General features: G+C 39.7%; 1 protein-coding gene across 1 annotated transcript in view; it reads left to right on the top strand.

The window, feature by feature from the left end:
* Positions 1-258: 258 nt before the first annotated feature.
* map1ab (microtubule-associated protein 1Ab) overlaps positions 259-18,619 on the top strand; it is a 66,119-nt gene continuing 47,758 nt past the window's right edge. The window contains exons 1-2 of the mRNA XM_055035740.1: positions 259-526; positions 5,547-5,648. Coding sequence (XP_054891715.1) covers positions 268-526; positions 5,547-5,648 — 361 coding nt within the window. The 5' untranslated portion in view covers positions 259-267. The remainder of the gene's footprint in view (positions 527-5,546; positions 5,649-18,619) is intronic.

The raw sequence follows: 18,619 nt of genomic DNA, 5'->3' as shown, positions 1-18,619 counted from the left end.
TTTTGCAAGTTCATGGTCCCAGTTCAAGAAGCCTAACAACAAATATTAATACACATTAAATAATAAACAAGTATAAAAGCATAAAGTACGAACTTGTTTAGATTTGTGATTTTCTGTGCCCCCCCTGCCCTCTGCCCCCCCGTTCTTCTTCCCCTCCTCTCTCCGCATCTGTCCACGCCCCGCCCCCCTCCTCCTCCTCCTCCTCCTCCAGCCCCTTCCACGCGCCTCCCTTCACACACACACACACACACACGCAAAACAGTTGTCATGGCGATGGAGTCGGCCCCGGCGTCGGCTCCGGGGGCTGTTGCCATGGAGATGCCCGCGCGAGGTGCGCTGCCGGTGGTGGAGGAGGACGAGGACTCGGGCGCTCCGGGGTTCGAGGAGAGGCTGCAGCACCGCCGCAGAGGAGGCAGGCAGCGGCGCGGGCTGCCGTTCAACCGGAGCGGCTACTACATGCTGGTAGTGATCGGGCAGATCGGCACCGAGGCGCAGCTGGACGCCGCCAGAGCGCAGATAGAGCGGGGTGAGTTCTGCTGCAACCCGGACGGAGCTCTGAAGTCACTTTTTGGTTGTTGTTGGTTTTTTGTTTGTTTGTTTGTTTGTATTCGCTGCTGCGCTTTGGGGGGATTAAACAGTGGAGAGGAAAGGTTTGGAGCTGGGAAACATGGTTTTGACGCATTGAGCAGGACCGGCGGTTGCTGCTGCAGCGTTGCACCACGGGACTGAAACAACCATCTCCACCGAATATGATGCTCCCACTCAGTGAGCCACAAAAACATGCTCGTTATTTCCTTGTAGGAAAGCTGCACTGCTAGTGATGGAGCGTGACTTCAACGCATTGTTATTATTATTTGAGAGGATTGTAAAGATATTGATACCCAATTTGTGCACTTCTAACTCTAACCGATGCACAGACAAGAAAAACACCACTTCTTCTAAAAGTGTTCAGCATTTCCAAAGTTTGTAGAACGTGCAAAAAAGAGAGGTGACATGTTTTTTTTTAAATTTAGGTTGCATCACAATGAGGCACAAACATGATCTGTGTTCCGTCCATTTCAGCTCTTTTGAGCTTCCAGCTGTAATAATCCACTGGGCATGAATTATTCAAGCTGTAGTCTGTAACTTTGTTTTTCTTTACATATTTGTTGAAACTCTCACTATGCTGTTGCAATATGGGATGAGACGTTCTTTGGGAAAAAAAAGTGCGCTCCTCCATCCTCTCCCAGTGCTAGAAACAACCAATCACGGTCAGAAGGCGGATCTTAGCGCTGTCAATCACCCCTCAGTGTGACACTGCAGCTGGCAGATGCTGTTGTGAATGCTCAGGCTCGTCAGCACGACCTTGGTTTTTCTGTAACAGCGTACTGTTTCTCCGCCGTCATTGAGCAGAGAGTACACGAGCTTGATCGACAGCGCTAAGACCTCCCTCCTCCTGGGTCTGATTGGTCGCTTTTGGTTGGGAGCAGTACATATTGATTGACCTGGGGATAAACGTCCGCAACGACATCTCGACAGGCATTTCCAGTCCAGTTAGAGGCCGTAGCCGTTGGCGAGATGGTGAGCTGCAGATCGATAAGTCAAACCTTGACGTCCGAAACGTTTTTATCAGTTGTGGCAGAAGAGCGTCGGGTGGACAGCACCGCCAGCGAAAAACAAATATGTCGATCCTGATCTGCTCACTTTCCAGCCCATGTTCACAAATTCCTTTTCAAATGTGAAAATGCACGTCTTATTTACTAAAATACAATGACCTGTCATTCCTTTAGTGAATTTAGTGAAGCTAAAACTGCCATTTTGGAGAAATCACTTTCACAAACAACAGTGTTTTTATATTATACACAAAGTGTCTAAATATTTTGTGCAGTTTTGACTTAATTGCTGCTTTGAATATGTCCATTTTTCCAGTAAAAAGTAGTTTTTCTCTTTTCTCAGTTAATTGAGGATTATTTCAATCATTTCCGCCCCACTCTGGATATTGCAGAGTTTTCTAAATGCTCGTAATTTCGTCTCCACAGGGTTAAAGTACGATGATGATGATGATGATGCAAGTTGCCACCAAATTTGGTGAATTTGAACTGGGTGAAGCTAAAACTTTGTTTGAGATCGTATACTCCAGCTAATGATTAATCAATCACTGAATTAGCTGACGATTAATTCGACGATTGATTCATCGCGATCAGGTCAACTACTCGGTTCAGCCCTACTCTGGATGTTACAGAATGTTTGAACTAGAATCTTCTCCTTGTGAAGTCTTCACAGCGTTAATGGAAGACTTAGTCACAGGCCTGCGTTCGACGCTGCTCCTCCTCACAGAGAACCGCCGCCGGCTTCACGCAGCCTGACACCTGCTATAAGTTGACATCATGGATTTTTAAACGCTTGCATTTCCAGGAAAACACCTGTCAGCTATTTCCCACGGAGCCGTTGACACGGGCTGCTTGTCCTCCGGTCCAGATTAGGGTGAAAGATGGCGGCGCAACGCCACACCGACTCCCTCCATCCTCATTGACCTCCGGCTTGCTGTTCGGACCCCTGGGAGCTGACGGATCAGCTCGTGTGTGGCAGGCTCACACCCACTCAGCTTATTAAAGCACGGATAGTTTCACCCCGCCTGGTGTTTCCAGAATGACTCAGTTTGTGTGTGTGTGTTTGGGTGTGTGTGTGTGTGTGTGTGTGTGTGTGTGTGTGTGTGTGTGTGTGTGTGTGTGTGTGTGTGTGTGTGTGTGTGTGTGTGTGAGCTGCTTTTACGTTCACGCTGCAGAGATTTAGTCTGATTTCCAGGGTTCCTCAAGCCTTCTGACGCTCAAGTTTTCTGTGGCTTTTTCTCTTCTCAGTCGCATAACAGAATCTCTAGGCTGTTTTGAATGGAAAAATTGGTTTCTGAATGGAAAGTTGTGTCTGGATTGAATTGTGATGCTAAAAATCGGGAAAGATTTGCATCTCCAGTCGGAGGCCTGTTCAGATTTGTTGCAAGACTGAGTGCTTTTGAAGTCAAGTCATTTAGATTCAGCTTTATTTTAAATTGTTGGTAGCAACGGGCCTAAAATTCATAGAGGTGTGAATCTTTCTGCCTGGCGCTATAGACTTTGGATCTTTTTTGCTACTGTTTTAAATTTGGACATGTTTACAGTGAAGAATCGTGAACTGGAATCTCCTAATGCGGTACAGTTTGGTTCTGGGTGTCTACTGGCTGTGCTCGGTTCAACCAATGTGAAATCCATACAGCCATCCATTATTCACGTACATCGACACACACTTACATCCAAGGGTAATTTAGAATAACTGATTAGCCTAGCATTATGCATTGCAGGAGGAAACCCCAGTCTACAGCTGCGTTCATACTGTAGCCTGAAGCGACCCGATTCTGATTTTTTTTAAAAAATGTAATTCGGCCTGTATGTGATCATTTCAGGACAGTCTGAACAGAAACAGGTCGGATTCTTTTCCAATGCGGCCCGGGCCACTTGGGTGTCCGATTCAAATGCGACCAACGTCCAGGTCATGTTCATCCGACCTGAACTTCATTCATGCTCGACAAAACATCACTATTCTGTGCCCTGAAGATCCACAGCAGCCATGGTGGACTATAATGGGGATTAAGTTGTTAATATGCTAACAATATTGCTAACAGTTCCCGGTTTTAAAACCAATCCCCTGTTGCCACAGTTACGAGTCATAGCAACTGTCCAAAAGTAAAAAAAAAAACAAAGTAAGAGCTAAAGTCCTTCCAGTTTCACAAATAATATTTATCCAAACGTGTAATGACTAAACAAATAAAAAAAAATCTGAACAAAGTACTCACAGTCAAAGAAAATTATTAAAATGAAGCAAATAAAGTAGTCCGATTTCTTCTTCTTTTTTTTTTTTTTTTGCAGGAGGGGGATTTTATTGATTGCAGATCAATTTAAAAAAATGTTAAAGATGTGCACATTTATTAAAAGCAAATAGTTTTCACATCTTTTTCTCAGCTGAACAAAGTTATGCCCCATTATAAAAGGAGAATTTGGGTCACTTTCTTTCAAAACGCTTGCTAAGATTTTAACCAAGTTTAACAAATTATTTCGGCATCAATCACCTGTGCCAGATGGGTCAAATTTGGATTCGTATGAATCACAGTTGGAGCACAAATGAGACGTTGTGACACCTCTCAAGTAACCTGAATATGCAATACCATCTGAGCAGCTGTTGCAATAACACTCATTGAAAACCAGAAAGCACAATAAACCATAAATGATGTTTCCATTTTCTACTAAACCCTACAAGCCTTAGAAGTATTCCTCCTAATCAGGTCAGAAAATGTGACTTTCCTCCGTTTCGCACACAGAGGGTTTCCACGGATCAGCTTTGGTCGTAGAAAGAGCTCCTTGGCTTTAAAGTTAGGAAGATGAAAGCTCCTCCATCAGCATATGTGCTGACACGAAACTGTGACTTTTCACACCTCGTTCTGCCGCGGCTGAAGGTGTTTTAAAACACACACTGCGACCCACAGACGAAAGACTTGATTTTTCTGTTTTACATCAAAGTGCAACGTTTCTATCCTAAAACAGGTGACATTTACATGTTTTTTTGCTGTAGCTGGAGATCTGCAGAGCAGATCTGGACGAAATGCGTCCTTCTCGGTGAACGTCTGAAGAACGTGTCGGTGCAGACCGGTCAGGAACAGAGCGGTCTGATTGGTGGTCGTGCGTTGCTGAACCGCGTCTGATTTGTCATGTCGTGGCTGCTGATAGGCTGATATTTGTGACCAAATATGTCGGCGAATATCAGGGTAATGCTAAGAAAAAACACCCAAAAAATAAAGTTACAAGAATGAAGTCGTCATATTGTAAGGACAAAAATTGAGCAAGAACAAAAACAAAATAACACGAGAATAAAATTGAAATAAGAGAGTAAAGTTACAGTACCATGAGAATAAATTCGTTCAATACTGAAGTATTAGGGTTATGCTAACAAAAATAAATAAAATTATGACAACATAAAAGAATTATGAGAATAAAGTAATAAGAGCCTAAGAATGAAGTCATGATATGAGAATAGTTATTCTGTGCTGCAGAGTATTAAGGAAAAAATTACAATAATAAAGTCATACTATTACAAGAATGAAGCCGCACCAGATTAATTTGGAAATAACACAAGAATAAACTCGTAATATTGTGACTTTATTTTTGTGATTTAGTTTGACTCTTTTTTACATTTTCTTAGCGTGGCGTCACAGTGCGAGAAATATAATTTGCTCGGGTCTTTAATCACTGTAGGAAACTGTTAAGGTTATAATTTGTGGCATTAAAGTTTGTTGAGGGGAGAAAGCAGGAGGAAGGTGCATTAGCTGCAGCAACAGATGGTGCAGTTTGACCTCACGCACACAAAAACAACGACCCGAAGACAGCTTCTTTGATAACCTGCAAATGATTTTTGTTCAGGATCATTAAAAAAAAAAAAAAAATCCGAGGGATGTTTTTATTATTATTATTATTATTATTTTCACATCTGCCCTTCAGTACTTCGTTTGACCTTAAAAGCTCTTTTCTTTTCCTTCCCTGCAGGAATTCGATCCTGGGACGTCAATTTGAAGTGCTGCGACCTTGACCAGCAGCTGCAGCTGTTTATAACTCGCCACTCGGCCCATTTTTCCTCCAAGGTCAGAGGTCAGTTGGATGTGCTCCCTCCCCGTAAGCCAGGGAACCGGTGATGACTTGCTGGAAACCACTTGGCGCTGCCTTTTCTGTTTGATCCAGAAAGCGGCAGGAAATAAAATAAGAGAACTTTAATAACGGTGCTCAGCAAGAAACCTAAGTTCTCAGCAAAAATTGTTCTACCTTTTGAACTTTTCCACATGTTTCCGTGGCAACCAAACATGTCAATGTGTTTTGTGGAGATTTTATTTGAGCGCGTAAATTACGTTTGGTTTTCATATAGTTTTACAAGTAAAAATCGAAATAGAAAATGCAAAACACTATTGGTGACTGAAGTTGAATATATATTTTTTTATTTCTCTAAATATATCAGAAGTCTATATCAGAGTGGCCGTCTGCGGCTTTATATCTGTGTCCAAGTATCAAATTTGAAACACGACTTCGTTACATTATCAGAATTCAGACCATGTTGCTGTTCCACTTCCTCATAAAATAAAACTTAAGCGACTTTAGATTAGAGATGACCAATGTTAACATCTGTTTCGGTTCCGATATTGATAAAAAATTCTAGATCGGGTATCGATATCAATGTACCCGATTCAGGTACATTGATCTATTCAGTCTATTCAGATCTATTCAGTCTAACTCTCAGCAGCTTTATCATTTTATTTTTTACATTATATTTTGAATTCCTAATTTCACTTTCTGAACCACCTGAAAGAAAGTTTGTTACAGTTTATTTTCAAGACCAAGGCAGTAAAACATTGTTTTTGTCAACTCCATCCTCTATTATTTATTTTACATTGACTGTTCAAATATTCTGAACCCTTAATTGCACCAACTGAACAAATGAAAATTGTGTTCGGACATGTTTGACTCAGCTTGTTGTGTAGTTCACGGTGCGATAACCAAAGTATTTGAGTTATCAAATACTTTTTTAATTAAGTACAGTCATGTCTGTGTGTAAGAAAAAAAGAGTATTTTGAAGTCAGTTCAGCACGATTTATTCTCTACTGGATCGGTATTGGCCGATTCTACAGCTCAGATATTGGTATCGGTATCAGAAGTGAAAAAAGCGGATTGGTGCAATCCTGCTTTAAATCTATCCTACAAAGACATTTGATTGGTTTTCCCTTGACTGTTTTTTGTCAAATATTTTTGTTGGGAGTTTATTTTCATGTTTGGGTGTTTGTGGGTTTTGCAGTCGGCAATACTTTAATAATATTCTAATTCCTGTCTAAACAGAAAATAATATTGATGAATAAGAGATTATAAACACTTAGTTGATTGTAATATGACAAATGTTGCTTTGCGTTTATGTTAAGTACATATCTAAAACAACGTAAAAGAAATTTGACCTCGTGTCTGTTGACACCTTCAAATTGTCTTCTGTCTCTTTAAGAACCTCCCACCCATTCCGACACTCCCTTTATAGCACATCGTCATGACAACGCTTCTTCCTGTCGTCCCTGGATACCTTTTGAACTAGTCTTCCAGCAAATAACTAAAATGAAATTACATAAAGTGGGCTGAATGTAAACACGTTCTCCACTTTTCAAATTTGTTTTCTTCATATTTGTGCAGTACCTTGTATTAAATCCCGATAAAACACATGAGCAAAGTGGGGAGAGAAAACAGTTCATTAACACTTTTGGTTGAGCTGTGCAGATGCGTATTATATGTCGATTTGTGATTGGTGACTGATTGCCAGTCGTTGGACTGAAGGAAGGTCAATCTTTTCCTGGTTATCCTGTTGGTTCAGGTGTGCTGCTAATCGTCTTGTGGAGCTTGTTGTCTCAGTTTTTTTCACCTCACATTACTTCTGGGTGAGAAATTTATGTGGCAGGAAATTATCAGCTGGAGCGCTGGCTGTAATTAGACTTTATTATCTTTATACCTGGAGGCAGCGATGGAGAAAGTGATATAAGAGTGTCATCACCCAGGTTTCTATATTCATCAGCACCATATGAGGTAAATGAAAAGATGATGACCCGTCTGGCCGACATATCCGAGCAGGAGTGGTTTTGGTGAACTGATTCAGCCTGCTGGCTTCGTTCCCATTGAGCATGTCTTTGCGCAAATTGGAATTACGAAAATAAAAATAAATAAAACCCAATTTTCGATAAAAATAATTTTGTCGTTTGTATCGACATTGGTGTATTTCAGAAAGAAAACTGCGATTTTCCACCAGTATCCAAATGTTACCACTGGTGGAAACGACAAAGAAAACAGGAAGAGGAAGGAGGAGGATGGCACGTTATGTTTTTTTAATGACTTTTTGCTTATTTTTGATTTGCGAAGTTGTATTATTTTCCACATTAGTGGAATATTGACAGAAATTGCGCACATTTCCAATGGCGATGCAGCTACTTTCCTGTAAACCCCCCGACCCCAAACACACACAATTATTAGTTAAAAAAAGCCAACAAACGTGATGGAAAAAGAAAGAAAATGTCACATTTTGATCCATTTTCACCATATTTCATAGTATTTTGACTGTTCATGTGTCATATCAAGTGGACAGCTGAATGAGCGCTGCAGTGTCTCTAGGTGTGTTCTCTGTCTACAGGATGGAATAACTCAAGGCTCAGAGAGCACTATGAAAATACTAACGATGCTGAATCATCTGTCAGATGAGGGGTTCATGGGATCTTTCACACGCTCACACACACCCACACAGAGGCGTGACAACAGACTGAGGACTAATTGTAACTGCACTGGAAAGACATTGCTATGCCGAAGCTGCAGTGAGCACAAAATGACACAGCATTTTTCTACACACCTGTTAAGCTGGGTGAAGTTTTACAACTTATTTCCCTCCAAAGGTCTTGAATTTCAAATATCAATAGTTCAGTTCAGCCAGATGATGATTAATTACCAAACAACACGAAGGAACCTTGGCAGCCAGCGTTGGTTTTTGATGAAGTCAAGAATTCAGCACTCACAGTTTTTCCCAAACATGTTAGATGTCTGTGAGGGATGTTATCTTACATGTGGATGTTGTTGTTACATGTGTTTTCCTCTTGTCCAGCCTTGTCAAATTTGGGAAAAATGTGCCTTTACAACTTGTCCTTTGTACTTTTGATGCTGTGCTTCCATTGACCATAAAATTGCGCAAACTAGATTTCAATTTGCTTAATGAAAACACTGTAATAAAAAAAAAGACCTTGATAATATGTGATGGTTTTTCAGCCATATCAAAATTTCTCCATAAGAGCCTGAACTGACATGTTGTCCAACAGAAAGACTGAAAAAAGCAGACAGAAGTTTTCCTGAACTGCAGACGGGCATCCATCCATCCATCCATCCATCCATCCATCCATCCATCCATCCATCCATCCATCCATCCATCCATCCATCCATCCATCCATCCATCCATCCATCCATCCATCCATCCATCCATCCATCCATCCATCCATCCATCCATCCATCCATCCATCCATACATACATACATACATACATACATACATACATACATACATACATACATACATACATACATACATACATAAGGGGATGGATGGATTGAAGTTTTTCTGCAACATATGACCGGTATCCTCCGTTTTTTCTGTTTTCCTGTGGACTCCTCTGTGTGGAGATACACTCCCACTCTACTCCCAGGCACAGTGACTCATGGCTACAGCAGCTGATTGTCTTCCTGTGCTTTCCTCAGTCAGAACTGCGTTAATCTGGCAACATGTCTCTGAGTCGAACAGCAAAATCTGATATTTTTTCCCTCATCGGCTCTCACTGGTATAGCAGAGCATTAGGGCCAGACTGAGAGACTTTTTTTTTAATTACAAGAATAAGTCATATTAACATAATATCACCAGAAGAAAGTTGTAAAGTTACTAGAAAAAAAAGCCTTGATAGAGTGATTTAGATCTGATGTGATTCTTTGTTCAAACTACTGTGTCTGTTTTGAAGAATCGTTTCAAAGTTCTGCAGAGACATTAGCTGTCTAATGGTTTGGGGAAGTCTGAGGGGGTTGTTGCATGTTGGCTTGTGAAGTATGGTTCTTCTCAAACCTCCAAAATGTTTGACCTAACGTTTGATGCTGATTTGCGAAAAGACATGTCCCATTTGTTTAGCACACAATCACAATAATTCCTAATTGTACGGTAAGTCATGTAGGACTTATTGCACAATTACCACTGGATTATTCCGCTAACATTACAACTTTAATTGGGTAAAATCCTGAGTTTATTTTCGTGTCATTTCAGTTTTTTTATGGCATTTTTCTGACTCTACTCTCATAATATTATTACTTTTTGCCATTATTTTATTCTTATGTCATCACGACGTTTTTTCTGATGTCATTACAACTAAGTTCTTGTAACAAATTTTTTATTCTAAATGATTCTTCACTGGACAGAGGTCTGACATTTGTACATAATAACAACCAAGCCAACCTCATCAGTTGTTCTCTTTCTCTAATTAAAGCAGAGTTTCTTCAAATGAGCTTCACTCGGTTTCTTGAAGAACGTCAGAATTGTCCGGTAAAATCCTGATTACCCGCCTTTTTTTATTTTTATTTCTTTATTTCAACCCTCAAACTATTGTTTTAGAAGGTAATTATTTCGGACAGTTGTGGGGTTTCATTCGCATCGGTTTCTGTCACAGTGTATTCATTTGAAGGTGATTACCATGTTAGGAAAACTGGCACTGGGGCCCCAAAATTTCCCTGCAGGGATAATAAAATCCAATAACTGCGAGCCTCCTCCTGACAGATGTGACGAGGAGTCCAGAAAAATGTCGCTATGGCAACACGAATTGTGATTCGGCTCTCTCGGGATTTATTTCCTAAAAGGTTTTATTTATCTTCAGGTAAAAAAAAAAACTAAAAAAAAAGAAAGAAAAAAGTGAAAGAGGTTTTGTCCTGAGTAAACAACATGAGTTTAACACTTTTGAATATATAAGCAACAAATACAACAGTGACACTATGCACTGTGTGAAAACTATACAAGAGACAGTAATCCATTGTTAATGTTTATACACCATGTTCCAAATGATTATGCATGTGATATTTTCTCAGATTTTCTTAAATGGTCAATGCAAATGATGGTCAGTATAATTTTCAAGTCATGAACTATTACAGTATAAATCACATTTTACTGAACAAAGCTCCCCATGAGAACAGTATTTATTTAAAAAATAAAAAAACTCAAAATGAGCTGTTCCAAATTATTATGCACAGCAGATTTACTAAACATTTTATGGATTATAAAGAACTGCAAACGGTCATTCTTAGAATGTGCAGCATTAAGTGGTCGCATGTACTAAAATCATATTTTCATTAAATATCTATTGTTTTCATATCTTGTCATACGGCATTACACTATCTGATGATTTTCTTCAGCGGAGATCCTTTCTCTTTCCCATATTGCTTGAAACCTGTGGATCTGCTTGATAATGTGGAACATCCTTCTTAAGTAGATTTCCTTTAATTGAGCTAAACTAATAAACATCAATCCAGCTCTCTGAAATTAATTATAGTGATTCAAAGAGCCCTGACACACAATACCATCTATAAATTCAATAGCACAACAAAAAAAATTATCTTTATGACACTTAAATCCAATTTGCATAATAATTTGGAACACGATGCACATATTGAATTTTTGGGTGATTTTTATTGAATTAATTGGATTTATCTGCTTTTTTTCCTCTCTTTTTTTTTTTTTTTTTTGCATAATTATAGTAACCATTTCATTTAAATAAATAGACATCCTAAAAATTAACTTATTTAATTTGAAGTAATGTGAAGACGTATGCATCTATCCCACAATGCATTGTGCTATCACGAGCACAAACTAATTTAAGTACTTTTTTATTTACCACATAAAGTCGTTTTAAGGTGAAATGTGGACTCCACAGCTTCATCAGATTCATGAAGCTAACCTAAGTTGCATCGTGATTTTGTCAGTGTCATTGCTTTTAAACTGTTTGGTGATTTGTTCTAAACTTGTGCATATGTTTTAATTTGCTTTATTTTTGTGTAGCCAGGTTGTTGTTTGTTGCTGATTTCTGCTCAGGCTCCTCCTGAAAACAAGACCTGGATCTCAATGCGGTTTTTCATACAGGAATAAAAAAATATATATATATATAAAAAAGTCAGTTTTACTAAAATAGTTGCTCTATCAGTTAATTTAATAAAAACTAAAACAATAACTAATTTAGTTCGATGGGATTTTTTTTGCATTCTGCTGTCGATCCTTCCTGTCTAACTCTGCAAATAGCTGAGGTGGAAGAAACCATGATGGAGACTCACACTATTGATTATCTTTGATCACCCATCTGCCCCCCAGATCAATACCGCCAGGCTGGAGGAAAATCCATCGGCCGCAGTGTAGAACTATATGAGAGAGTCTTGTTGCTGTTGGGGCGACAGATAAGAGTTCATTTTGGGAAACCAGGAGCCGTCAGCTCGGGTGGGTCTCAGAACAAGGTGATGGAGAGACGAACTGGACTTTCTCACAGACTGGAGACGACTTCTTCTGAGCCTTTGTGCAAATGTGAAGCAGCTGCTTTGTACTCGGCACACGGTCTTGCAAAGGCAACCGTCTTTTCATGACTTAAAAGAAAAAAATAACAAAGTCAGACTGAAAACATCTTTCTGCCCATTATGGCTCTTTTTGCTGCCATCACTTTCTATGCTAAGCTATTAGCGTCCATCTCCGCTGAGGCCATTGATTTGATATCTCTGTCAGCTTGTCCTTGGTTTCTGTTGTTTCAGGTGTGTGTGTGTGTGTGTGGTGTTGTTCTCTTAAAAGGCACTTTAGATGAAATGTGGATGACGGCGTTAAGAGGAATATTTTGTTTCAACACGGTTATTTGCCACCTGCATCAGGAGAGTTTTTAGCAGAGAAGTTAGAGGCAGTCCTTTCTGAACAGAATTTTGTTTTAAACTCTCTTGACATTTTTTCATTTAGGTTTCGTGATACTACTCAGAATCATTTAAACCGGGTGAAGAATAAAATGGTCTGCAAGAGTTTGATGCATCGTGAAACAAGAGACGTTGTTTCTCCCGGAGATCATTATCATGATCATTATTATTGTTTTGGTCACTATTTTTAAGAAGGTGGCAATGGTTTGAAACAAAGAATTAAAAATCCCTTTTATTTTCAATAAAATATTGCATGTTTAGTTAGTTAATGAAAGTAAACAAGAAGTTTAGTATTTTTAATTAGAGGTAGCTTTTTGTGACCCACAAGCATTTCGGCCTTTGTTGCAAAAACTTTGGGCTCTAAAAACCAAACATCAGGTCATATTTCAGCGGGGTGGCCGGCATGTATTGACATTAAAAGGTTGCGCATGTAATCTTAAACCAGAAACTCCACCGGCACACTCTTTATTCATTCCTCTAACTTCTTTAGCGTCTCTGCGGTGCGTCTGCATGGAATTATTATTGCAAAGTAGCAGAAGTAAATATAGCCAAAGACGCATGCTGGCAGAGTTTATTGATCTCAGGTTTGAAATTCCTCTCGGAGTTTTCCACTGTGATCACTTTTCTTTTAATGGCCACATTCAGTCAGAGTGATGACACTGCTGATCAGTGGAGCGAGCCACACAGAGAGGAACACAATCATCGCTTTCCACTAAAGCAGGGGTGTCCAACTCCAGGCCTCGAGGGCCGATGTCCTGCAACTTTTAGATGTGCCTCTGCTGCACCACGCCTGAATAGAATAATTAGGTCATTAAGGCTGCGGAGATCTGATATACACATGGAGGAGGGAATTAAGCCATTCCATTCCAGCGTTTTTGTACCTGTGGCACATCTGAAAACTGAGGCCTGGAGTTTGACTCCTGTGCTCTACAGTAGGAATTGCCCTCCCCCTAGTGTAGAAAGCATGTAATGCAGCAATGACTTCATGTTTTCTCAGCTCTCCGTCTCTTTAGGCTGAAAAGCCGCACTCAGGCTGCCCACACAGGAGCGGGTGAGACGGGCCGTGGATTAGTGTCAGCGATTTACTCTGGTTAACCCGCCCACACTAATCTCACAGGTGTGTGTGTGTTTGGAATTAGCTCAGAGACGGTTTTTAAGACAGAACTACTGTACTTTTGTGTGTTGGTGTGTTGCCTGAAAACAGGTGGATGAAAGAAAAGCAAAATGTGCTCATGTTTTCCAGTTTGCTCCTGACCTTAATGGTTAGTTTTTTTCGGGGACCTATTTTCTATGCGCATATTAATATATTTGTATTGTTCACCAGCTGCTAATCTTTTGGAAATGCCTTGCAGGGCAGATCCACATCAAGTCCTGTTGGAGCGTGCTGAAAATCCAAATATAATCGGCTTGAATAAAAACTGCTGCTAAAGCTGCAGTATGTAAGTTACCAAAATATATTCCACCCATGTTTGTTAGAAGTGTCACCATGTCATGACAGATAACTTGCTAAAAAAAAAAAAAAAAAAAAAAAAAGAAGATCCCCATCACCTACGTATAGATCTACTATTACTGTCTGAAGAAATGACAGTAATGTATTTGGTCAAATCTGACCAATCAGAGCCAGGGGGAGGGTGTTGGTGCTGTCAATAATGCTTGTTTATGCTAACTACCGCTACTGCTAGGCTTTGTTGTGGTGAGCCAGCTGCAGACAGAACAGCAGAGTGTGTGAGCAGCACATACACGAGAATGATTGACAGCGCTAAGGCCGCTGTGAGCTTATCTGTCGTATATTACATCATCATGACATGGTGACAGTTTCAACAAACACCTAAAACAACATATGCATTTTTTTTCAAATTAAACTTACATACTGAACCTTTAATATTTCACCACATGCTGTTATGTTAGCATTTCAGAGCAGCGATTCCTTGGAGTTGTTCCTGAGCAGATTAGAGAATATTTCTGTTGGTTTGTGGTAAGATGGGAGCTCTAAGCGTCCCAAAGGTCCCACAACCTTTGAAGTGAAGCAGCATCACCTCTTTCCCTGCTCTCCCTGCACCAGCCGGGGGGAGGCGAGGCCGGGAACAGGGAGAGGATATGTGGGAAAAAACTCAGAGCAATCGTTACGTTTGGAGCCTACGCGCACACACCCACACACACACACACACACACACACACACACACACACACACACACACACACACACACACACACACACACACACACACACACACACACGCACGCACACACACACACGCACACACACACACACACACACACACACACACGCACACACACACACACACACACACACACACACACACACACACAGGTTGATCTCAGTGAGATGGCTTAGTCATGAAAAACTATATGATCTGATCTATAATAAGAGCCTTCCAGAGTGACTGCGATGGCGTTTTTGTAAAAACTGAGCACTCCTGACGGCAGCCATGTTACACAAGCACAATCTGTCTGGAAGGGCCGTCAGGATGACAGTAAATCGTCCCGGAAACAATCACAATTGGAAATGATTGCGATAAGCGATAATATATGTGTTTGGTGTCTGAAGTAATGCGATGACAAATGGGGTAATAATACAATTATAAACCAGAACACTTAACATTTTACATTTTAAATATCCAAAGTGTAACATGACTGAGCACAATAAATAAAAAAAAAAGAAAAGAAGAACCACATACAACTGAAACCATAATAAAATGTATTGTAAAGTCTGCAGAAAAATTGTCCTTCAAAAAATATGAATCATCTTTTTAATTGGTTCAATTTATTGCGGTTTGTTGATTATTGCGACAGGCTTTCTTCATTGTAGTTATAGTCATTTTCAGAAGTTGTTTTAAAAATAATTCATGCCCCTTTGAGCCTTTTTTGCATTTTGTCACTTTACAACTATGAGCTTCGATGGATTTTGTTGGTATTTATTTTATAGTGCATAAATATAAAACAGTGGGAAAACAATATTCTTCTTTTTTAACAAATTTTTTTTTCATTTACAATTTGTGCACATATTTGCACAGCAGCTCAAGTTTCATTGGATCAACAACAATAATAATAACAGATTTTATTTTTATTATAACAAAATGCTGAGCTTCCAGAGGAGCACGAAAAGCTTCTCATACCACCAACCTTAAGGTTTTGCCACGGATTGTCAGTTGTGTTCAGGTCTGGACTTTGACTGGGCCATTATAACGCAAGAATCTGGAATGTTTCGCCTCAGCTCGTACCACAAGCCGAGTAAAGTTTATTCGTACGCGAGACGATTCACATTTTTTCTGTTAAATATTTTACAAGTATTGCATAAAAGAAGCAAACTATAAAACAAATGAAGTTCAATCCAATTTTGAAGACTTATTGACTATTTCTCTCTCTAGCCTTTCAGCTCAGCCATTAAAACAAGTTCAGGCAGATGACTAGATGACTTCTGATTGGTTGCACAGGAGTTTAGTTTTTTGGGGGGTCGCAGTGTAAAAGAGGCTTAATCATGAAGTAGGCCATACTCTTCAAATGTTTATTTGGGGAAACAAAATGAAAACCATGTTTCATTTTCCGTTGACGTCACATAAATATTCAGTTAAGAGACATTGCAGCCAACTGGAGGCAGTCGTGTGTTTAAAGAGCTCCAGGTTGATCTACGTCGTCTGCGTTCGTTTGGTAAATGAAGAGCTTCGTTGCTCAGCAACTTTTTCAATTCCTCTGATTAATTTTGGCTGTCAGCGATGCCTAAAGGAGCCTAACTGATCGCTGTGGCTTTACAGATTTATGGCGATTATGTAAGTGCTGCTTTTTAGCTGAATAAACAAATAATTTGTCACCTCAGAGATAAACATCGGTTACCTGCAGCCCGACCTCAGTGGCGTTTATGAACAGGAGCGTGGCGGAGTGTTGTTTCCACGGCGTTCCGTGATGGTGAGAGAGAGAGAGAGGCCCTCTGTGGCTTGGGGAGTTGATTAAAGATTCACAATCACTGGTGGACCCAATTTGTGTCCTGTGTCAAGGGGATGTAGTGGTTATGGCTGTTGCCGTGGCGACCCTGGAGTGGGACGAGTCCCAGGAGGCCCGAGAGGTGGGAGAGATGAAAGGTTAAAGAGGCCTAAATGAGATTTAATCAAGGTGAAGTTAAAGTTGTAATCCATTTTTTATCATTCAAAAATGACATATCCATTTTAAAAACAGTATTTTTTCAATGAATAACATATTTGAAACCAGGTATTTACCTGCACCAATGACAGACATATTTTTTTCTCACCGTGTTAAGTCAAATTTGGCCAAACTTCTTGCTTCAGCTTAACTAGAATTACCAACAGGGCTTCTGTTTGCTTAGGACGATAATAAAAATAATTTTGGAAATGATTTGGTGTATGTAAATGCCTGCTTTCAGCTGTAACTAGAATTTACGCCTTGCTCTCGATGAAGCTTTCTTCTCGACTGTTCTAAAACATTGCGTAGAAATCCAGCCTCTTGTTTCCAAGGCTGTTCTCTCCCAAACATCAACATAAAATCTGGTGTCGGTACGTCAGCAGGGTTCTGGGCACACCCTCTTCTTTTTCCACAAGTGCTCCGTCAGCCGTGCTGTGATTTATCTCCTCTTCCAATGCAGCCAGAGCAGCCTCATCAAGTATTCATGCAGCTGCAATTTCTGCTCTAAATGCATCGTTTTACATTTAAAAATTGGTGGTGGGGGGGAAACAACCCTTCCTAAAATGGACAGAAATACGTCAATAACTCTGAAGAAGATGAATTAGAGCACATGTAAAAAGTATTCGGCCTCATAGATGTTTCACTCTGTCGATTTCGCAAAGCAATCCCTATAGCCTAAATTGAAAACTAAACTCTATAAACTAATGACAATTAATAAAAAATATTTCACATGGAATAAGTGGTTTTTATCGAGAAAGACAAATTTTGCTGCGTACTCTTTAAGAGCACTGTATTTTTACATCGTCACAGATCTATTAGCAAACCAGGTGAGGTCTGGAGTTGGATTTCCAGATTCCTCTGAGCCCGTCTTTTGTTTTCAGTTTTTAAGAAAGCTTCTATTTTAGAAACGCTCATCCCCTAATATATTATCTCCGTTTCTTCAGCCAAGCTCTTAAGGTACTTACCTTCAAATTTGTGTCAGATATCTTCCCGACTCCATATCTAATCAATCAGTATGTATAAGAGTTTGCTCATTCAAACTTTTATACGTACTGGTTCTCATTCAGCCTCAGTTTTGTCATTTCAAAAGATGATTTAAAAGTTCGTCTGCTGGTGATTCTCTCACAGGATCTCAAAATTAACAGGAGGAGAAAGCAATGTTTGGATTATATGAACATTTCCAAGCGAACGGTGGATTTTTGAGAGCGGTTTAATTTCCACGTCACCACTGTTGAAGTGTGCAGTCCTTCCTGTGACATTTACTGCCTGTAGTTTGATCTCCGTCTAATTTCTTGGACATGTTGAAAAATTCTGCAGCAGAGATGCTGGATGCAGAATTGTTAATGAAAGTATTTTTTTTTTAAAAGAACAAAAATATACAACTGTTACTTCTATGTCACAAACAATGGTCCAATGATAACACATGCTGCAGTACGCAGACACTCTGTCTGTGCCAATGAAGGTAACCCAAAGACCAAAGATAAAGAAGACTGTGTTAGAATATGCTGCAACTCTAAGACAGTTTTCATTATGTGTATTAACGCATATTAAGGTGTATTTTGTTTTTGAACTATTAAAATAAGATACGTGCTTTTAGAGGGGAGTTTTTAGTATTTTAGCTATTTGTGGCTAATTATGGTTTGGAAATACTGTGGCTCCACTAAGCTACCTGTTAATGCTAATTTTTTAAAAATGTTTATTGTCCGGTTCTACTAGGATTGGTATTTCCATGTCTGCTTCATGTAATATAAATAGGATGTGTGAATATATGAGTTGTGGTTGAATATAATTTACCAGCAGTATGCTTCATGCACTCTGAAAACACAAAATCTTACCAAGTGGTTTTGGTGTAGATTCTAGAGCAAAAATCTTACTACACTTGAAATAAGGCCAAACCTACTGAAAAGTAGCTTCTCGACAAGATATGTTTTAAATAAATAA

The sequence above is a fragment of the Poeciliopsis prolifica genome, unplaced genomic scaffold (assembly GCF_027474105.1).
Source record: "Poeciliopsis prolifica strain line A6 unplaced genomic scaffold, Auburn_PproV2 SCAFFOLD001, whole genome shotgun sequence".
Taxonomy (NCBI): Eukaryota; Metazoa; Chordata; class Actinopteri; order Cyprinodontiformes; family Poeciliidae; genus Poeciliopsis; species Poeciliopsis prolifica.
The sequence above is the reverse complement of the archived record's forward strand: the minus strand, read 5'-3'. Positions and strand labels throughout refer to the sequence as shown.